The sequence below is a fragment of the Parus major genome, chromosome 5, assembly GCF_001522545.3.
Source record: "Parus major isolate Abel chromosome 5, Parus_major1.1, whole genome shotgun sequence".
Lineage (NCBI taxonomy): Eukaryota > Metazoa > Chordata > Aves > Passeriformes > Paridae > Parus > Parus major.
In genome coordinates, this window is record NC_031774.1 from 38,993,909 (window position 1) to 39,016,481 (window position 22,573).

General features: G+C 42.5%; 2 protein-coding genes across 10 annotated transcripts in view; both read right to left on the reverse strand.

Moving 5' to 3' along the window:
• LTBP2 (latent transforming growth factor beta binding protein 2) overlaps positions 1-2,194 on the reverse strand; it is a 94,177-nt gene extending 91,983 nt beyond the window's left edge. For 5 of the 7 annotated variants that reach the window (XM_033515135.1, XM_033515138.1, XM_015630495.3 and 2 more), the window contains exon 1: positions 2,082-2,194. Coding sequence is in view for 2 of the 7 variants with exons in the window: in XM_033515140.1 (XP_033371031.1) it covers positions 2,082-2,107 (26 nt within the window). In the remaining 5 variants the exon portion in view is untranslated. The remainder of the gene's footprint in view (positions 1-2,081) is intronic. The other 2 variants (XM_033515140.1, XM_033515139.1) reach the window with 1 other exon arrangement.
• AREL1 (apoptosis resistant E3 ubiquitin protein ligase 1) overlaps positions 1-22,573 on the reverse strand; it is a 22,990-nt gene continuing 417 nt past the window's right edge. The window contains exons 2-20 of one of the 3 annotated variants that reach the window (XM_015630498.3): positions 17,784-18,044; positions 16,578-16,637; positions 15,692-15,918; positions 13,790-14,027; positions 12,639-12,808; positions 12,380-12,560; positions 11,415-11,662; positions 9,636-9,713; positions 8,987-9,128; positions 8,478-8,599; positions 6,681-6,756; positions 6,166-6,275; positions 5,437-5,616; positions 5,162-5,287; positions 4,857-4,986; positions 4,717-4,775; positions 4,437-4,526; positions 3,294-3,469; positions 1-3,119 (exon numbers count right to left, since the gene is read on the reverse strand). In XM_015630498.3, the coding sequence (XP_015485984.1) occupies positions 3,017-3,119; positions 3,294-3,469; positions 4,437-4,526; positions 4,717-4,775; positions 4,857-4,986; positions 5,162-5,287; positions 5,437-5,616; positions 6,166-6,275; positions 6,681-6,756; positions 8,478-8,599; positions 8,987-9,128; positions 9,636-9,713; positions 11,415-11,662; positions 12,380-12,560; positions 12,639-12,808; positions 13,790-14,027; positions 15,692-15,918; positions 16,578-16,637; positions 17,784-17,874 (2,607 nt within the window). In that variant the 5' untranslated portion in view covers positions 17,875-18,044 and the 3' untranslated portion in view covers positions 1-3,016. Of the gene's footprint in view, positions 3,120-3,293; positions 3,470-4,436; positions 4,527-4,716; positions 4,776-4,856; positions 4,987-5,161; positions 5,288-5,436; positions 5,617-6,165; positions 6,276-6,680; positions 6,757-8,477; positions 8,600-8,986; positions 9,129-9,635; positions 9,714-11,414; positions 11,663-12,379; positions 12,561-12,638; positions 12,809-13,789; positions 14,028-14,599; positions 14,713-15,691; positions 15,919-16,577; positions 16,638-17,783; positions 18,045-22,573 lie in introns of those variants that run through there. The other 2 variants (XM_015630500.3, XM_033515141.1) reach the window with 2 other exon arrangements.

Below are 22,573 nucleotides of genomic sequence, written 5' to 3' on the forward strand. Positions count from 1 at the left end.
GCATTTTTAAAATATTTTATTTATTATACAAACTATTTACAAAATCAGCTACTACAACCACAGGCTGAACTTTGCCAGAAATTCACCAGAGGGAAGTAGGATTTGACCTGTATCATCCACAGCTCCTGTTTTCTATAAACATGCAACATGGCCTGCAGAAGCAGGCTGAAGCCAGGCCCCCTGCACCTCAAAGCAGCTTCAGGAAACACAGAACCTAAGATGGTATCAGGATCCTAAGGATTTCTGCAGAAGAGCCTCACTATTAAGTGGCAATAAATAAGGAGTAAAAAGGGAAAGTAATGAGCCTCTGCCAGAGGTAACATACATGTATAGGTGACCAAAGCACATCCCCATTGCCAGCACTAAGGGCAGCATTAAAAGTGACTGTACTGGGAAAGGGTGTAAAGTTAGAGATAACTTTAGAAATATTATGGTGGAACTCAGGAACATGGGGGCACAGCCTGTGCAAACAGAGGGGATGGGTTTAGTTGACTAAGAGTACCCATCCCAGATCTGACTGCACTTGTGTTAAGAAGGAAGTCCTTGGCATCTTCACAGCTGCTGGGAAGTGTTGGGTGCTGGCTGCAATGAAATGAGAAGCATTAAGGAGCTCTTTCCAGTAGAAGTCCACTCACTGGTCAGCTACTTCATCCTCAGAATAAAAAAAGGCCAGCTCAAGAGAAGAAGGGAGAAGATTCCTGAGGAAGATGTCACTGTCAGAGCTGGCCCACAGCTACAGGACTGAAAACATCCTCAACCAGGTGAGGCTACATTATGGAAAAAACACCAAGCTATGCCTCCCAATAAGCTGGAGTTAAGCTGAGCGCCACCACCTCCTCTCAGTCCCTGGAGAAAGCACTGAAGCAGCGGCATGGTGAACACAGGAGCTGTAACTCTACTGACCATGAAGCCACCTGCAGTATAAATAAAATGGTACCATACTCTCCACCCAGAAAAGGTCAGAACCTTGCAGAATGCAGCCTGCACTAAAAAAGGGAGAACAGCCACTACTAATGTGATCTGACAGAGCACAACAGTGGCAACTATCAAGCTGGCAGCCTTGCAGCACCTCAGTGCCAGTGAGAGAATGAATTCACAAGGCAAAGAAATCCCCCTGAGTAGTCTCAATGTTCAGCTGACTGCTTTTTGGCACCAAAATGGCTTATTTTTTCTGTACAGAAGTAACACACTCAGCCCAAGAATGACTAAGATGCTGCCTTTAAAAACATTTTATAGATGTAGAATATTTCCCACAAATTCCCAGTCAATTCAACTAAGCTATATTTGAAAAGCACACACAGTTAACTTAAAATATCCATACTGTGCTCAAGTCTGACCAGATCAGCCTGAGGACAGCAGAAGGGGACTGAAGAGGATGATGTGACATTTTATCCAATACAAGGTTCTAAAATTAGCTCAGGGATGCCAGTCTGAGAATCCATTCTGGAAGAAGTCCAGCAATTCCATAATCCAGTGAAAGCTTACACTGCAGGTAGTAGCAATGCATTTCTCCCACTTTGACTCCTGTATGCCTTTGACTTACTTGTTGACTGTAGAAAGCAAGGATCTTGAATTTTGCTTCACTGAAGAACTCATCAAGATTCCCAGATTCCCCTTCCCTTTAGTTCCCTGGGAAGGGCTGAATGGATTGCCAACTACAACAGATCCCAGTCATGAACTTACTTCTCATTCTGGTCTATCCACTCCTTTCACCACAAGCCAGACAATGGTGGATGCAAGCTGTTGAGTGACCACATAAGCGAAATTCTAATTAACATTTTGTGCTGGAAAGCTAACAGCACTGAATGGAACATGTGGAAAGGAAAGAAGAAGAAAGATGGTAAGATTGGAAGGGCAGAAATCTAGCTGCTCTCCAGGCACCAGCAACTCCCTGGACACTCTGCCCAAAATGCAGTAGAGAAAGAGAAGCCTCAGGCTGCTGCATGATAGAGGTAGAAGCCAAGATCCTGTGGGATGCTGGGGTGGAGGTACCATGTTCTGCCCAGTAGCATCATCCCAACAACAAATGCAAGCACAGTGCGCACTGTAGCTGCTTATTGATCTGCACATAACATACATACCCTGAAGGTGAATGTGGGATAGGCATTGGTGCTCAGCATTGACGGATCACACTCATGCCCATACTTTCTCTCCTGAGGAAGGGAAGAGAAGGCAAGGGCATGGAATAGCTTCCTGTGCAACATCAACTGTCAGAAACATTCAATGGAGGAGAAACTCCTCTTCCAGTTCGTTTGCAGAGGCTAATTACCAGCCACTGCTGGAGAAGGGCGCTTCTACTGCTGGGCCCTGGCGGAGGTAGTACAGGATCACTGTCAGGGCCAGCACTTGTGCTCCAGTTAGATTGTTTTCCTCTTTGGGTTACTCCCTCCAGTGGATACTGCCCTTTTTTCTCTGTGGCACAGGCAACAACAGCATCCAGAGCAAGATGGAGAGGGAGAACAGAAACCCTTCTGGGTCAGGTGCTGAGAGGATGGACAACTCTATTTTCCTCACAGATCATAGTGATCTATCAGGGAGCATCACTAGGGGAGTTGAGCCAAGGTAAAGGAAGTTACTAAGACTTCTTATGAGCCAAGGCTTCCAGCAGAGCTCCATGCTGGTCTTCCCTCTTCCTCCTAGAGAGCTACAGTAAAGGCAGCTCAGCAGATCTCCTGCACCTCAATGTAACTTCTGCTTATGAACTTCATCTTCTCACAGAAGGATGGGTATACAGGGTGCATGGAAATCAAGTGCAATATTTTCTTGACAAATGCGCCAGTCCTTTTGCTTTTTTTCACATTGAACCAAAGGGAGAACGAGGAAAAGGGAAAAGATGAGCTCTTGATGATATATTTGGGATACAGAAAGGCCACATGACATCTTCTGGATGACAAATTCCTTTACATGGAGTCTTTGCTCTGCCTTCACTGCCCAGGGAAGGAGAACAAGCAGAGGATTGAACCTGGGTCTTGCCACAAAGAGCCGAGAGGCTAAATGGTCTCCTGTGAAAGGGAAATCACAGCATGCCAAATCCCTCACAACCCTCGCTGATAGCTAGCTGCAGCATCTTGTGCACTTCTTCATAGGAGTCATAAGTAGGGAGGCACAGCTGGTTAAAACTGTAAAACAAAAGAAAAATACCATTCAAACTAGGTCTGAGAGGGAACCATCCCCATTAGCTGACTTTAGACGGATTGACACAAGCATCACACATGACATTGTTTGCCCACAACTAGCTGGTGTCATTCCCAAAGGCACCATGGAGAAAGTTCCTACCACCCCAGGATACTTGCCAGGTGTGGGCTGTCGGCAAAGTACTGTGAGTTGGAGCTGCAATGATCTGGAAAGATGGACAGAGTGCAGCAAACCCTCCTGGAGGCAGCTGGGAGGAACCAGTAGTGAACTGCAAAAGCCTGGCCAGCTCTTCCTGTGTGAAACTGGAGACCACAGTCCAAAACCACCTCATGACCTGTTACAAACCAAGAAAGGTAAACACAGGTCAGCCAAGGAAATCAAGCAAGTGTATTAGCAACTTGCAAGAATATCGGTAAATTGCAAGCAAGTGTTCTATTAACAGTCAGAACTCATTTGTTTTACCACGGTGACACATAGAGGCAAGTATTACATAGCTCCTAATCTAAGTTAAGAGATGTTCCATACTACTGTCTCCCACCAATCCCTTCCCTTAAAGCAGAAAGGCTTCTTCTGCTTCTGTTCTCCCCACAGAGATTTTATTTTTAGAAGTACCTGCCTAGGCAATGAGGTAGGTTTACAATGCAGAAAATGCATTTCCTTCTTACACTGTGTTAATGTTTTGGTTTTTCACATCATCTGGTACTTCTTCAGGCAAGTGGAACCATCCCAGTGTTTACAGATTGAAAATACAAGTTTCATCTCTTTTCATGTGGGGTGTTTTGGCAGCTTCCATTATTTTTCTAAACAAAGCTGCTACTATTCCCATACCCCTCCCACTGGGAAATGCAGAAAGGGATGAGAACCATTAGAGGGTACAAATTTAGGCTACTACATCAGTAGTACCACAGCACTGAACTCCAAACACTACATGTGGGCTGCAAGCATGTTTTTCAAGCATTTCTTAGAGATAAGTATATCACCATGAACATTTTCAGTAGCAGTAATTCCCACCAACTCCTCCTGACTCCCTGCTGAACTGTTCTTAATTAGAGCTTTGCCGGATTTTTTTAAAGAGACCGCTGCTGACAATTTTTACTTGTTGGTATCTGATTAAACATCAGCTCTAGTCAGCCAGGCTGAAGGGATGTCTCTAGGGGGAAACATTATATCGTAATGTGTGCAGTCCCACCTGACCCCTGAGTTTTTCAGTTGGCCATTCTGAAAACCTAAATTCCAACCAATTCTGTTGTATTTGTGATAACTGGTTTTGACAAGCAAGAAGGAGAAACCCTTTAATTTACCTTCTCACGGAAGTGCCAAGATCCTCCTACCACTACAGCATGTGCCTTGAAGTCACAGACACTGATATCTCCAGTACCACACATAAGCAGCTGGAAGGCAAGAAACTGCCGTCAGAAAGCCAGGAGCCCAGGAAACAAGGCAACAGCTACTGTGCACATTGCAGATGTTTAAAGTGCTTAGAGAAAAAACATTTTGGCTTTTTCCCAGATCCAAAAAGCACTCCATTTGTCAGACAGGAAGGGAAGTAAAGGTAGAGCTGCTTAGGGAGGCAGTGATTACCTCAAGCTCATTCTCATCAAAAATAGCCAGGAGGTTCTCAGGAACTAACTCATTAAGACCTGGAAAAGAAGAGAAGAGCAGCATGTGCTATGCCCTGGGACATAAAGGCAGACAGGAGCAGGGAGCAGGCAGCATGTTACCTTTCAGGAAGTGATCCACCTCCTCTCTAACCTGATTCGCCAGTCTGTACTGTGCAAGCAGATTTAGGTACAAGATTTTGTTTTCATTGGTCACTGGTACTTGAGCCCCCCCTGCCACCAGTTCGACCACCTGCAAACAGAACACTTGGCCTGAGTGTGATCAGTAGCATTCCCCAAATCTGAACTCCCAAACACAAGAAACCCAGAGTAGGCTCAATTTTCTGGGGCATGGCAAAGTTCTCAGTCCCCACTGCTGCAGGCAATAGGGATTAAACTATCCCACTTTCAGGAGTTGCTTCCCTCACCTTCTCCAGCTGTCCTGTTTTGCTATACTTCTCTTCAGCAAAGACCAGATCCATCTCGCTCACATCATTGTTCAGTATGAAGCACACTTTGGATTTATAGAATTCTGGGTCATCCGTTTCAAAATACTGCGTGAAAGAATAAGAAAACAGGGACATAGAGGGAAGAACAAAAAAAGCCCTTACACTGTTAGCCAGAATTCTGGGTCTGCTCCTACACCAACATTCAACTTCTCCCCAAACCAACACAGGCTTCAGACAGGGCTGGGAAGCTTTACCTTGTAATGCATGCGAAGTCCTATGATCTGAGCAAGGAAGGATCGAGTGAAGCGAGCTCGAACCAGTTGTTTATAAGCACCTCCCAGAGATGATTCATAAAGACACTTTCCTACTAGGCGGCCCGCAAATTCATATACTTTGAGTCGTAAATATGTGGGACGCCCTGGGTTTGGATGCACCTGCAAAGAAGAAGCAAATTGAAATATCCAAGCACCAGACAGACTAGCACAAATAGGAAATATGAGACCATTTCAACTCACTACATCTCTCAAGCTGGCCAAGGAGCTATAGTATCATGTCCTCAAAGCTAAGCAATAGAAATAAAATGCCTAAGCATTTTATTGTGCACTTCTTCATAGGAGTCATAAGTAGGAATAGCATAGGAAGAACATGAAATGTTTCTCATGCACAGGCAAGAAGCTGTATGAGAGCAGAAATGGATTCTGAAATATTCACACCCAACAAAACCTCTAAACACTTTGATGTCACCTCCTCTCTCCCAAAAATCCGGCCTTCCCTGCTGACTTGCCACCCTCTACTGCTCATCCAGCCAGTTCTTCAACACTTCAATGGGTTAAGATCATTAAGCAAAGCTTTGAGAAAGGCACAGGAAGTGACTATGAAGGCAAGCTAATGAATGAGTAATGTAGCACACCACTTAACAGCAGCATTGTTTAACCATCAATGGTCACATTTCTGTGCATTCAGCATAGGAACTGCAGACTCACCAAGGCCTGGTTGTTATCACTAAAGCGGGTGAAGAGCTGATTGGTGGTATCAAATAATGCCTTACAAATGAGCTCAAACCACTCTCTTCGTGGACCTCCCCAGTCCAGAGCTACAAAATAAAACAAGTTTGGTCATCCAAACTGGGTCATCAATTCAAGAGTTTCATGCATACTGCTCAGTATTACCCAACACAAGGGTTCATCGCAATGAACAGCTCTGTAGCAATAAACAGGGACTGCAAAACTATAGGTTCTTCTCCCAAACCTAGTCCTAGTTGGTTTTCTGGTTTGGTTTTTTTTAGGGGTGGAGGGACAGGATTTACATAAGGCTTCAGGTCCCTATGTGGGTATTGAATAGCACCAGCAGGATAATTCACTAACATCTGTGAGAAAATCAAAGGGCTGGAAAGCCACAGAAGAATGGACATACTACAAGAAATCAGAATTTCAGACTAAAACTACTCTGCCATAATTCCTTTTGCTTCCTCTGCATATATATTCACAGGATAACTTACCTTCTTCATCCTGAAAAATCACTTCAAAGTTTTTGCTCCAGTCAGAAACAGAAAAATTTCGTGTTGCTTTAAAAGACTGAAAAATAGAAAAAGAGAATACCCATACGCACCCCATACTCAATATGCAGTCCTGTACATGTGAACAGGCAAATGCAAAACCCCCATAGTCTAGAACTCAGAGGTATAAAAGTGAAAATTAGAAACACCTAAGGTCTAATTTTTATTTGTCCAAAGCCACAGAACCCAGTTCCTCACCCTCTGTTATGAGACACGCTACCCGCATAAAATACTGCTCATCTAAAATCAGTGTGAGGTCTTAGCACAGAAATATCACTCTCAAAGCTGCAAAGTATTGTTTGAAGTATTAAAATGCCTGTGGGAAGGAGCAATTTATGTAAAGCACTTTCAGCCCACGAATTAGATTTAAAATAGGAATGTTTCAAAGAGCACTACAAAATAGCTTGAAGAGAATTACTGAGTTCATACTTCCAGAAAGTCACGATGCAAACAAGTAATAAAATACCCCAAGTGTCTAAAATTTCCTGAGCCCTGATTCTGGACTCCAATTAAAGAAAATTAAAAAAGCTACATGGCAGTCTTCAGTCATAGAGGTAGTTTTGGCTTAGTTTATCCTCAAAGAGGTTAGAACATCATGCTACTCACGCCTCTGGACTAAACATGTTCATTGTTCCTATCAACCTTGGTCACTAGAGCTTATATTTATTTTTATTATTATCATCATCATTGTTATTATGGCACAGGATTTATTTTGTTTTACTAGACCGTAACAATGCTCAAGACAGCGCAGGAATTTCCAAAGTAATAGGAAAAAGTAGTCATGGAAATACTGTTTAGAAATGAAGTAATTTTGTCCAAGCTATTAACTGAAACATAATCTCATAAACACTGCAAGCTGCTATATGCAGAAAATATTCTGAAACACAGATTTACTGAGTATAAATCAAGAGAAATCCCAGCCACTCTTGTTTTCCTCAGAAATGTTCTTTCCAGCTTTACAACATTACTGTTGTGAGACACAGGTGGAAACAATAAGTCAGGATAACTGCCTTCCCAGCATACAAAGTATTTAGAATGTCATTTAAGAACTGTATTATATGATTAAGTTCTGTTTTGGAAACACAACAGGTCAGAAATGGTGAGGATTTTACTAAGGGACTCTGTATACAGAATATTTTATCATCTCTCTGAACCACAACCAGTAGCCCATTGTTGCAAGAGTTTCATTGCACGCAGCTCAGGAACATCTGACTTGACAGCTTATCTTGCTGAATGGCTCTCTGCCTGAAAAACAGTAGATAAAGACACAGGAGCTCTATGTTCTGTTCCCAGATCTAGGGAAGTAGACAGTCTTTCTCCAGGCCTCGAGTTCCAATGTAAAGTAGGGACAGAGTAGCATCAGCAGATTTCCTGCTTTCACAGGCTATGAATCCCTCTCCAGAGTCACAGACTAATTCAAGTTGAAAAAGACCTCTAAGATCATAGATTCTTGCCTTTGACTGATCCCTACCTCATCAACTATACCATGGCATTAAGTGCTACATCCAGGCATTTCTCGAACACTTCCAAGGATGATGACTTCACAACCTCCCTGAGCAGTCCTTTCCAATGTTTAACAACTCCTCAAGCTGCCTGCTGGCATCTGCCATGAAACAGAGGGACTAACCATTTTTAGCATGGCTTCCCTAGCGCATTCCATTTTGGACTTCTTTAGGCACTGAACAGAATAAAAAGGATGGAGGAAGCACTGGGCTAAAGGAAAATCACTCATACACTCACCGACTCCAGCAGACAGTGGCGGCTGACCTTCAGCGTCACCTTTGAATGAGGCCTTTTCATATGCACCTGTCGTAGCTCTCGCTGAAAGAAGTTCACTTTGTCTTGGAAAGTTTCAGAGCCTCCTGAGAAGAGTGACAATTTGGGTGAGGCCTGAGCTGTCAACACCTCAAACATCTAGAGAGCATTCCTAAGATTGACTGCACAGATCAGCTTTAGAGCCCAGAAGTGCATTTACCACAGCAAGGTTTGGAGACAGAACTCTCAAGGTAGTTTTGCAATTAATCTTGCCAGTATTCATATTCACAGGTGCACTTTCAAAGAGCCTGACAGAGAAGCCAAGCTGAAAAGGAACAGCTGCTGTGATGAAGTACATTCACTGGAAGCATGATACTCCAGGAACCAGAGTTCTCATCAGAAGTCATTCAGTGCTGGCAATCTATTCCCCAGGGAAACTAGCAGACTCAAGTGCTAACTTCCTGACTACTGCACCCACCTCACTGTCCCTTTACCTATGTTTTTATGCAGAGAGCGAATGAAAGTGGCTGCCAAGATGTTCCTCTCCTTGCAGCTGAGCTCCACAGGAGGTTGGATCCCATCATCCACCACCAGTGTCAGTAATTTGTGCACAGGATCAGGACCAAGGTATGAAAACTAGCAGCAAAAAGATGCAAGAAAGGGTAAACCCATCATGCAGAAGGCACAGTATGTTCAGTAGACAGAGCAACACCACCTGTGCTCTTAAGACTTTCTCTGCTCCCCCATGTGTATGCAGTTAACAGGAAAACTATTTCAAGCATTCAGACTCCATTTAGGATGCTGCTTTAAACTTCACACACAAGTCTGAGGGCTTCAATGGACACAATCACAGCATTTTAGGAAAGTTATGAGGAAAATAACCAAGAAAAATGCAAAGGAATCAAGATTTTTGCCTAGCATTGGGACAAAAGGCAGGAAAGAGTGATAAGACTGGCTCCTAGCCACAAATACTAGCAAAACTTAGGCAATGAGAGGGAATTCCAGAGCTGAAATTTATGCCACACAATGTTGTTCTGTGGGTGGAAGCCTTTCTCTCCAAAAGGAAAAAACAGACTGTGATTCACAAGGATGACAAGCTAATAAAATGGAGGTGCAGTGACAGGTATGTGAAAAGAGGCTCACCTTTGTGCCAGGACACACTCTAAAGGTGAAAAGGCGCCATGGAATGATCTTCAGGTAAAATTCTTTCACTGAGAATTGCTGAGTAACCACAAGGAAAAGAAAACAAAAATGTAACACATCTATTAAGGGTTGTCCCCGAAACACGTGAGGCAGAGGACAGATCCATAAGGCTAGACCTCCCTTCAACCCCAGGAACAGGTTTCTGCAGCATTTGGCACAATACTTACTTGAGAACATTTAAAGCTCCACACAACTATAAGCAACTTGTTGAAGTAAGACTTCACTGCGTGCATTTATGACACATGTGGGATGCCAGCATGACACAGATTTTATAGCAGTAAGCTATTGTGTTCAGTAGAACGTCACCAGTCTAATTGGAAAGTAATCTTAAGTACACTTGAGAAGCTAAATTCAGGACAAGATTCTAATGCACTGACAAAAAGGTTTTTGTCAAAGTCACACCAACAGACTACTCCTATTACTCCCAAATTTTCACGATCATTTCAAACATCTTTTAAAAAGCACTTGCAATCGCTAAATTCATGAGATTCACAGAAATTTATCCTCGGTGTATTTCTGCCAGAAAAAAATACTAACTGTGCAACTCCTGTCTTCTGGAGAAGAAGTTAAAATTTTAGCGTCTTTAGACAAAAGAAAACCATTTCCTACACAAACCTTTCCTAGCTGCAATGACTGGAAAAACTGACAATCAGCATTTATCCACAAACAAGCCAAATATGGACAGCAACTCTTTAAAACAGCAGCATGGTAACAGTCTTCTACTGTTTCTATTTCTATACACAGGGACATTCAGGGATACAATTATGCAAGCCTAAAAATCACATTTACAACTTGGCCACCCAAAGGGAGCTTCTAACAGTACCCACTTCTGGTGATCTGCTTTACCAGGTAATGCAATAGAAAAGAGAATGGAAGTCTAAAACAATATACCAAGGTTAAAAGGATGCTGAGCTCACAGGGACATTGCACCCAAAATCAGTTCTTACATGTGCAGTACAGATTTAGGAATCTCTAGCAGCTCCCTCCATCCTATAACTGTTTCACAGACTTCTTTCTCCCTTGGCAGGAAAGCAATTTCTGGACTAGTCTTTCACTTTGGTATAAATCAGTGCATTTTCCAAAATGCATTTGAAGAGATAGCTGAACAAAATGAATTTAAATTCATTATTAGATTTAGAGGAATTGTCTTTCTAGTTTTTGAACACTTTAGGCAGTAATAATGGAAAATAGTAACTGTTAATGTATTCTTATTGTAAGAGAACCCTCAGTTTCTCCTATTTCTTCTACTTATAAATTTACCCTTTGATCTCTGATCATTTTTTGTCTTTTCCTTTTCAGCAAAACATTCCAGAAACAGGAGAAAGACATAAAATCCAAGAAGGTGAGAGTCTCTTAAGTTGAAATCTACAAGTATCAGAAATTGAGAACAGGAATTGCAGGTCTGACCTGAAAAAAGCAAAGGAAAGGCAAACAGTATATCTACTGAGCAATCAGCAAGAAAATTTCCAGTAGGATTTGGATCAGACCTATAAAGATCCTAAAATCTAAAAACACAATCCTAAAACTTCAAGTTCTAAAACACATTCCTAAAACTGCCAAGGCTCATTTTAACATTATCCTCAGTCACAAGCTCCCTATTTGCCATAAGCAAGTCTTTTTTTAACCAAATCTGAAGCTAAGATATAAAGCACAAAGAAGCTCTTCAGTTACAGCATATTTCAAACATGCACTCAAGTGTGGTAACTTTATGATACCTACCTTAGGTGACACATAGCAGTACACTTTTTTAGGCTTCTTCACCTTCTCAGGGGTCTGGCTGTCAGAAGGAGAATCTTCATCTTCATCCTCAATTGCAGTAGAAGGACGGCGCTGGGAGGAGCTCAGGTGCATTGGTGGAAGTTGCCACTGAGTGTTGGTATAACTAGGAGCATCGTAAAGGTAAGCTTCAAAATAAATACTGACACCTGAGGTGGACACATTGCGTTCTACAATGTTCTTTTCATTCTCTGAGGGAATAGATATGAAAGAGTTGTGTAAATCCTAATGGACACAAGAATGAAAAAGAATGCACTGGCCACGACCAAATCAGTAACCTTGATTTTAAATTAAAGGTTACACATCCAAAGGAAAACCCAGTCAAGTGAAACTTTGATAAAAAGAGCCCAGGAGTGGGATAAAAAGATTTCAAGATGGCCAAGTTCAAGAAGTTTGTGTGTTTAGTGACTGGTTGAAGAAAAGAGGCATTGAGAACCTCTCTCTCAGAGCACCAAGCTGAAGGCATGGCCACTTGGCAGCCACACTGAAGTCTGGTTCACTCCTGAAGAAACCAGGAATTAGAATATGGTGGAAAAAACCCCAAAAAAACCACGTAAGTTACATGGAGTGTTCTTCCTCCATATGACTTGACACACAATACATGACTGGCTCAGATGTCAACAACTAGCAAACAATAAAAATTGCCTAATTTCAGAGGTAAACCTCCTGAAATAGGGGAAAACCACTTGTTTTTATCTGCTGATGGATCAGAGAGTATCAGCCCCCAGAGATCTCCCCTGTTACAAGCAAGTTCATTTACCTTAGCGTTTTTAAATGAATAGGCTTTCCTTTAGCAAGTAAGCATGGCCAGTCTGCAGGGAAGCCACAAATAGCTCTGCTACATGACTGTGCAAAGCACACTGTAAGGGGACACCTGGAGAAAGAACACTGATTAGGTCTTGACTCACCACTTAGAACAATGATGTCAAAATCACCATTGCTTATGGGCTGGTTCTGGTAGGAGATGCAGGCATGGAAACACCCCCGAGAGTGCAAGGTGAGTCGGAAGAACACCTCGCAAGTCTGCCGGTTGGACACCACAGACTTCTCAAACACCACATCAGAGCTCTCTTCTTCTTGAGGACCCAGCTAAACAGAAAACAAATTAATAAAAGGAGCTCTCCAGCTCATCTGAAGTCATGCAGCAAGGGGTGAGGTTGCACTCACCTCATGGATGGAGAGGCTGTAATTGTGCTCATCTATCAGGGACACAGAATTGCTGGTGGGATTGTCATACTCATCTCTGGGAGCTATCTGCAGAGTGTGCTGCTGCCCACATGTCAGCACCAGAGTGGAGAAATGGCAGACAATTTTGGTTTTGGAGGGAACCACCATTCCTGAAGCAGACAACAATAATTTACAGTCAAACAAATTCTAATGTGAATCTACAAAAAGCAAAAGAAAAACAACTAGGGGCACAATACCCTTGAAAATGGGTCAAATCTAAACACATTCTATGCCCCTACATTTAAAAAGCAAAGTATCTGAGCATCTAAGTGTATGGTGTAGTGCATAGCATGTGCCTTGGATCAGACTTACTAAAGTAAACTAAGTTACTAGTACTCTAAAGAATGCTTTTTCACCATTCTAACTTTCTGCTCAGGAATTTGCTCCCATTGTACACACAAAATATAAGGTAGCTGACACCTAAGAAAACCTGCAAATGCAGCTTAGCAATCAAACTTTATTTGGGTTAAACCCAAGCTTCTTTCTGAAGGGATACTTTAGCAAGCTATGTATTTATTCACAAAGCAATAAATAGAGGTCCTTTCAATGACATGTACATCAAACATAAAATATGCTAATTTGGGTCAAAATTAGAAGAAATTGGGAAGAAAACAAATTTTAGATGGATAAAAAGGAAATGTTTTTACATAAGTGTGTAATCAAAGGTATCAATGGCAACTGCTCCAGAAGCTTACAAGAATAGAGTAGGGTATTCAGAAAGAGGCAAATTATGACAGCATCTCCAACACAGATACAAATAACTCAATACTTTCACAAAAGGCACTCTCTGACTACTAGATGGATTATGAAGAAGTTACTACAAAAAAGAGACTGTGACAGAAGTGGATAGGGATTTTAAGCAGTACTAATAACTTGTTCTGTAAAGCAGTTTCTGTTTTGTTATGTACTGGTAGTCACAAGTATGTTTTACTCATGGGTCTGCTGCTGGGATCTACACATGACAGGAAGAAAATGGTGAAGGTTAACTCCTTCCCTGTCACCTACCTATTTAAGCTGGAAAGACATTTACCTACAGGCCTCCAATACCTCCAAGTCTACTTTGAATCATTACAGGGCCACTAAGTTCTTACCTGGCTGGAAAACTTTGTAGTAGGGGCTGTATGCCACATTCAAGCCACCAAGTTTTACAGTGATTTCGTATCTCCCAGCCCTACGCACAGTGAAAGCCACTTTCACCACATTGGAATTGGGCTCCTGAAGAACTTCCTGGGTTACAGGAATATCAATTGCTAACTCCACATGGCAGATGTGAACTCGCAGCCCCACAGGTCGGTGAGCAGGGAAGGGTTGCCCATTTTTGTAGAATAACTGCATGGGAAACAGAGAAGTCCAGGTCAGCAAAAACATACAGAGCACAGAGGAAGAAAAAACAAGTTGCCTTAGGGCAGGGCAAGTACCTTAGCCCAGAAAAGGAAAAATAATTAATAGACATCGCTGTCACACAGACTGTGTTCTCCAAACTGAACAGGGACAAGCGGGCATTGAACAGTCCCATTCTCTTTTGTGCACGGGTTCAAATGCATGCCCTGAAAAGAACATGCCTCCAGGCATTTCCCATCTGCACTTGTAGTGCAGTGCACTTGTAGTGCAATCATGAGAACCCACCAGCAAAAGGAAAAAAGTAAAGCCATACCCTTTCAGAGAAACAAGCAGATCTTGTTCATTTGTACAGCTAAGCTCTGAAAAAACTCTTACCAATTTATTAGAGAAAAGAGTGTGATGAAGATGGTGACCTAAGGAGCTGACCCAGTCTTTACTGCTAAGAAGCATCATGATGAAAACAACATGTTAGATAAAGTCATAGGCAGCTCAATCACTGAACTGATCTCCTGGACAATTTCAGAAGGTAACATACCTCTAGTTCCTTACAAGGAACATACCTCTATGTATTCTTTCTTTACAAGGAAAGAGCTACACCTTGAAACTCTATGTACATGGTTCTTCAAGAGCCAGCAGCTTGTTGGCCAGAGCCTGCCTACCATCTGCAATCAGCCTGCAGTCAGAAAAAAGTTACTGTTAGTCCCTGATTCTAGGTAAGAGAGGGTGTGGGGCCTGAAATAGTTTGCACCTTGACTGACATCAGTAGAAACTAGTGTATGCAAAGCTACTCTTGATGAATAAAGGACTAAGCAAATGGCTAACAAGCATAAAGTGGAAAGGCACATTGCTGGAGCTCATGAGTGTCAGCAAGGTGAAGGAAATAAATTTAAATAGTGGGAATAGAACAAGCCCCTTTCTCCTCAGCATTTTCCACTGCCTGTCCTGGAGTTAGAACTCTTCACTCACCATCAAGCAGAAGGGTTTTCTTCACCTTCCCAAGAGGGATGGGTATGGCAACCTAGCTGAACCTTTTTTCTTATTTTGATACCCTCTTGGATGGGAAGGTAGGATAGAAAGATAGGCACATAAGCCCAGCAAAACCTGATCAAACCTTCTCCACATAGCTCCAAACTCTCATGTTCACTCATCTTACTTCCCCTAGACTTGGCCTTTTGGGTTTAGAGATAAACAAGAGTCCTTGGCAGGCTTCTACACGTTTGACAGAATAAGAATCCATTTTGCAGTAAATGAGGAGTGGCTATGAAGCTTTACAGCTCTTGGGTTGGTAAAATGCCCATTCCCACACCCTCAACTTCAGCTGCACAACCAAAAGGTAGCACCACATTTGTTGAAGGCAAGGCTCAGCCTACTCAATTCCCATAAAGGAAGCAGCAGACAGGACAAGCCTGGCCTCCTCTGCCTCTTGAGAGGCTTCTGAAGTGAGGGAGATGAGACTTTAAGAAGTGCAAACCTCAAATATACACTTACAGGCTTTTGCAACATAGTAACAAAGTAAAACCACAGATAGCTTGACTACTCCTCAGTTACATCTGGCTTAGCCCCAACAAAAAACCACATTTGAAGAGCCCACTCCTATCTCAGACCTCTGTTCCTGCCCACAAAGCTGCATGGAAACAAAAATATTGCCTTACATGCACTCGGAAGGCCATGCTATGGCCCACCTCATAGGGGTCCTTCCAATCCCAGGAGATTTTGCAGGACCGGGGATCCAGGTAGTTGCCTCGCACGTAGTCATAAATAGTTCGCTCCCCGCGGCGTTCCCGGTCCTCATGCTGAAGGAAGCTGACTATACGTGCGGCAAGCTCAAAGAGGAACTTAATGGTGAAGAAGAAAGCTACAACAGATACTGTGATCCCACCTGCAGCAGGGAGAGAACAAACGGTGGTTGCAGAAGCCAAGGTGGCTGAGTCAGGCTCTAAAATCCCCTCTGTATCAGCCAAAGATGCCTTTCAGTTAATGATATTCTACTCAAATGCAAATTAGGTATTTAAGGCAGATGCTATTGTGTGAATATTTATGGTTTGTGTTATGATACAAGTAAGGTTAGAAAATACCAAGTCTCTTAAAACTCTGCAAATGACTGCAAACAAAGGAAATAGTTAAAGGCGGCAGAGGGTCTCAGGTAAGGCTTGCAGACATCCCAACAAAGACACAGAATTCCTTTCAGGTAGCAAGTTAGAACTACAGAGATTCCTTTCAGGGAAACAGATAACCAGACAACTCCTGCATATCACATTATGGCTGGATTAAAAAGCATCACAGATGCAACTACCCTCCACTAGTTCTCAGAAGAAAAAGTAAGGGGATGGCTTAGGAATTAGCCAATAAAAGGACTTTAGGATCAAGAAGAATGGTCAAGAGGCAAGTCTGCCAGATGAAGCGCACAGTGTGAGGTGACAGTAACTTCATATTTGTTGGATAAACTCTGAACTAAAATTATATCAAAGGCTTTCAAGAAACACTTCTAAAGCCTATGGAGAGGTCATGAAATACAGTGGCAGCCTTTCCTTCACTTACCAATAATGTAAAACATCAGGTCCCTTCGGTGAGACACACAGCCGAGGATCACAGCTGCATCTAGAACACAAAATAGGCCAAGTCCAGTCTAGTGACTTCCTCACACACACTGGCCTATATTTAATCTATGGTTCCTCAGAAAAAATGCCTACTGATCACTTGTCTTCCTCTCCGAGGACATCCCTAAAGCATTATTCCATAAAATTGAAATACGTGAACAGCAAAACACACTACAGTTCTCCCTCTGTCACAGATTCCCATTCAGATTCAGGGACCTATAAGAAGGACAACATATCAGGCCTTTGAAAACAGTGACAGCAGGCTCTGGGTACTGCAAGAAGGAGGTATTTTTTGCAGGATCACCAACTTCAACAACAGTGGCCAAAGCCACTCATCCAAACTGTCACACCTAGTTGCAAGCCATGAAGTTATCTTCTACTCTGATATGAAAGCATATTACAGAGTCACCACCAAAATGGACAGAAGCTGACCCTTAGCCAGCAACCTTGGAAGAAAAAGCTATGGAATAACAGAGTTGCAGACAAGACCATCCCCATTTGCTCATAGTAAACAAAATCCTTCTAGGCCAGAGGTGAATCTATTTTTGCCCTGCAAGTCTACAGCAGAATGTATGAATGCAACTGGAAAAGAGTTTATTTGTATTTTCCTTCTCACTTCTGCAAAGTGGAGCCTCTCTGCTGAAACTCTCACTGATCAACACAAAAGCTAAAACCTTCTGTTTGTACACCATTAAGCTTACAGCAATTTTAAGAGACACCAATCTAGACTCAAGTTTTCACTGAGGGGACTGCTAAACAAACATGTAGTAAAAATACCACACCCAAAACAACATGCTGTTTGGTTGATAAGACATAGCTGACAGATGGAACAAGAGCAGCAGCAAGGAACGTGTGTGACAATTAGACAAAGGATTTGGCATACAGTGATGCATACAATATAGCTCATCATGTCACCATTCAGTTAGTGAGAAGCTACATTGTGCATTCAAGCTGCCCTTTTTTTTTTAAACACAAAAGGGGAGTTATTCATCAGTCATTTCGACAGCAGCAATAATGGACATCAGCATGCAGAAAGCTTAAACAAGGTATTTCCCCCCAACAATAGCCATGACTTTCTAGCCCAGCAAATCCCCTTTGCTGGCCTCGGCACAAAGTCCAGCCCTCCAACCAAAGAGCAATCACATACCTTTACACAAGTGCCCATGTTCTAAAAGCCAAAAAGATGGTACCCATTCTTCAGCATCTTTCCGCTTTGTGCCCAGATCTGGGACACACATCAGCAAGAAGAGGCCATAAAGAAGATTATCACAGAAAGAGTAACTCTTGGAACTTGCATCACAGAATCACTGCTGCAAAATAAGGACTTGAGCACAGTAGTTTCTTCCTCTTTGTGGAAAAACAGTTGTCCTGCAGTGCTTTTCCCTTAGCCTGCAGTTTCCTAGCTTTCCTGGAAAAGTAAAAAAAGAAGAGAGAAACGTTAGATGTCTACATTGTGGATAAATCTAGCAAGCAGAAACACATGAGAGGTGCAAGATGCAAGAGCATCACTAGACATTAAATCCATGAGAGGTGTTATAAAAGTACCACTGAAGATGAGGTGCAAAGCTTAACCATATCCTCAACCTCTATCTGTCAAAATCCCATTTCATTATAGGACCCCCTAAACTTGCACATTCAAATTAAAACAAAACACATCCTTGCCTCCATAGGTTTCATGGAGCAGCTAAGAACCTGCATGCTGTTCATAAAGGAGCATTAAGGATGGAAGCAAGAACCGATAGCCTAGGAGGACTACAGAGAGATTGTCTCAACAGCCAAGGATCAGGTTAGAAAAGCTAAAGCCCTGATAGAACTAAACCTTGCCAGGGATAACAAGGGCATCATGAAGACTTTCTATAGGTACATTGGTGATAAAGAAAGACTAGGGAAAACATGTGTCCCCTCCAGAAGGAAACAAGACCTGGTTATGCAGGACAACAAGAAGGATGAGGTACTTAACTTTTTCCCCTCAGCCTTCACCAGCAACTGCTCCAGCCACAGCAATCAAGTCACAGAAGACAAATGTAGAGACTGAGAAAATGAAGAACTGCCCACTGCACTAGAAGATCAGAGGGATTTTTTGCAAGGGCATGTAGTGATAGGACATAGGACAAAAGGATGATTTCAAACTGAAAGAGTGTAGGTTTAGATTAGATATAAGGAAGAAATTCTTCAACATGAGTAGTGAGGAACCAGATCAGGTTGCCCAGAGAAGTTGTGGCCGCTCCATCCTTGGAAGTGTTCACAACCAAGTGGCTTTGAACAACCTGGTCTAGTGGAAAGCATCCCTGCCAATGTCAGGGAAGTTGGAATTAAATGATCTTTAAGGTCTCTTCCAAGCCAAACCATTCTACAGTCAAGGTAGCCCTTCATACCCAACAAATATATATACTATCTTCAAAATTATTTTGCCCAGATTTAAAAGGCTATTTGTAGTCAAGCCTCAAAATAAAAGAAAACAGGTTTTTCAGACTTCTTGAACCACAAACAAACTAGATTTTGGGTTTGGTACTGTTGATTTAGGTATTCAGGAAATTGAGATCCCCATAAGGGATTTCAGCTTCAGCAGTACTATCCACTAAATTACAGTTTACTGTCAGGATTGAGATAAAAAAATTAAAATTTAACAGCAAGGATTGACGCAGCCCACAAAAACCAGGACACATGCCAGAAGAAACACCACAGAGCCTACACAATCAGTATCTGCTCATTCAGAGCACAGATTACATAAAGGAGTGAGAATGAAATGAACAGAGCCAGGCTCACCAAGGCAGCTGTGTGTTAAAATAGTCACCTCTTTGGGGATGTGATGTGCTCTTCCTGCCTGCCATTCCACAACCTCAGCTGTCACTTCTTCCTTAGACCCCACTCATCTATTTTCCTCTTCAGATGGCTCTTATTTTCCTCCATGCCAATAATCATACAGATCTGGCTGCCTTTACACACTTCTACTAACCCTTCTAATGTACGTGAAAATCAACCAGCAAACCTGTGCAGAGCTTTTTGGTTGCGCTGCAGAAACAGCCAGACTTTCACTGTCTTTTCCTCACCCACCTCTCAAGGAAAGTCCCACCCACTCATCTATTTTCCTCCTTCCTCTACTTTTCCCCAGTGCAACAGTGTTGCAGTCCCCAGGGCATAAATTCTCATTCTCCTCCTAAGTAAAGCATCAACTTTCTAAAATTATAAATTTCTCTCTGTTAAGGACCACACAATTAAGGATCTACCAATTTCCTTGGTATTTTAGCTATTTCAACAGTACATATCCAAGATGTGCTACAAATGACTGGTTGAAACTCTGCTCTAGCTTGGCCTGGCTGTGGAATGCGTGTGACTGCTCCCCACACAGCTGGGGAATTTCACAGAAACTTATCAATAATAGGAATCTACAAGATCTCCTTCCAGCATCTTCCTGTCACAAAAAACCGACAAAGTTGTCTCTGTGGGTCCATCTACTCAAGCTATTTCTGCTTCACTCCACAACTTCTTGCCTTCTGTGAGGCTCACCACAGGTCACACACCTCTCTCTCAAGCATAGAAAGATCCATCAGTTAAACTTCAGGATTTTTAAAGTCAATTGGAACCTGAATCTCTTGATCTGGTTTGCAGAATTTTTGAACTCACTGGACACAGGGAATCAGTTATCTCAGTTTTATTAATTAATCAGCACAGCAACTTGTCATTTTATTATCCCTACATGATGTGGCAAACAAGACACCAATCTGGGTGGTCACCAGAGATGAAGTGGCTGTTATACAATCAACTTCCTTATAGCTTACTCACTGCTAGCAGCCTTAAGGGTGCTCTTGCAGCTGGAACACATTGAGGTGAAGAACATAGTTGTAAGTAGGTGGTATCCAAGATACAGTGCCACTCATTTAAAAGAATGCAGATGTGAATTAAAACGGTATCTGTGCTGAGAACTGCTGGGTAACTATCTGGGAAATAAATTCTGAGAAGCAGCAATATAAGGTGCCATCATAGCTAGGCTGGAAGAAAAAGTGCTGAATTATCCAACAGGTTTTAGTAATCTCAATCCAAGGACAGAGCAAGTGATGGTCTCCTGCCACCTGCAGGGAAAATGGGGATTTGAAAGCTTCACCTTCGTTTCACTCAAGGAGAGAGATGTACTGGCACAATCAGGGTAGACAGCATGGAATCATAAAATAAACTGCATCAGTGCCATTGCTTCCTCAAGTCAGCAAGGAAAGGAATATCAGTAATGGGAATACATTTAGTTTGTGTTGCTGCCAAACATTTAGTTTAGTTGTTGCTCAGAACACAGTGCAGAGCTCCAGAAGGAAGCACAAGTGTTAACACATATAGAAGGAACCGTAACATAGTAATGGTACATTCATGTGGCCACAGATACAAAACCAGCTAGGGGCATGCTACACAGAATGCATGCACTGAGCTCCTAGGAAATCTGCTGTGCCTCTTGATTTTATTTGGTGCACTGATAAATTGCCATTCTGCTCTTAACAACAAACCTTTAATTTTGTTTTAAAGCCTTTCTTCAGGATACTACCTCATCCAATCAAGATAAGAGAACCATTTATCTCAGTGGTGAATCTCTCAATCCATGTGCACAAATGTCCACCCCCAATGGTACGTCTGTCTCATGCCATGCACAGACGACTATCCTCTAGCAAAAGAGACAGTATTTTCTCACACTAAGTAAAGCAGGCATAAACCAACAAACAGGAATGCCCATGAGAACCTAACTTTAAAATACACTCACGGAAAACTGAAAAGTCAGCACAAAAAACAGTAAACAGAGTCCAGTATCAGCTGTCAAAGACAAAAACTGCATCAACGGTCAGTGTCTACACAAAACAGTCATTCTCTTATTAGGGAAGGGATTTGTCATATGCACTTACATACAAGCTATATAAAACAGTGTCAACAGGAAAACAAAAAAAAAAAAAAAAAAAAAGAGACTTCTGTCAACTGCTTAAGTCTAAGGACTTTTTATTGTGAATAAACCACCACCAACTCTGTCAGCTCCTCCTGTCCTCCTCAAACACAGCAAGCCAGCCAGTCTCATCTTGACACCAAATCTGTTTCCTGAGCCAGGACAAAATTCAGCCACTCGCCCTGCTGCACATCAGTGGCAAAGCAGATCACTCTCTTCTTCCTCAATTATTTCTCTTCTCAAACCACTCAGGGTCACTTAAACAGCATCATGTGAGCTCTACCAATTGCATTTCTTTAACCAACAGTTAAGATAGGCACGATCACTCAGGTGGAAAGTTCAGCTGTGGTTTTCCTAATAAACACAGTTTTTCTTTCAGTCTAATTTTCTTCCTCATTGTCAGAGCATAAGTCACAGTTCTACAGAGGCCACTACTTCAGGAAAAAACTCCTGAGTGGTTCCTCATTGGCTGCTTTTTCTGACCAGCACACCAGATAAAACCGGTTGTATTTGGAAGATACCAGCAGTTACAAGAGCTCACTAATCCCAGAAGCTTTCATGAGAAAGGCCTTTTTTTCTCTCTTCCCTGCACAGGGCACGAGAAACCAAGTGCCCCGGACAGGCCCAAGACCTTGAGAACATTTTCGTTCATGTGCAGAAAAGACATTTCGGGTCAGACTACACCATTACGGCTGCATGAAGTACAGCTAAAATTATGCTCATTCGCTAAGATTTCTGATCACAAATATTGGTAAAATCTAAAGATAATGACGACCCACTATTTTTCATTAAGAAGTTCGTGAACTAAGGCGTGGAAAAACCAGCACTACATTAACTCTTAAAAATACCCAAAACAGTCCGGCAAGCTCAAGTGAGTGAGCTGAAGACCTCCGTAACGTCCCGGCTCTGCTAAACAGAGACGAGAGGGCAGGAGGGCGACTGCTGTGCTGAGGTTCCCCTTCCAGCCCGCAGCAGCGGTGGGCTCGGTGGGGCCGCCCATCCCCGCGGCCTTTCCACAGGCG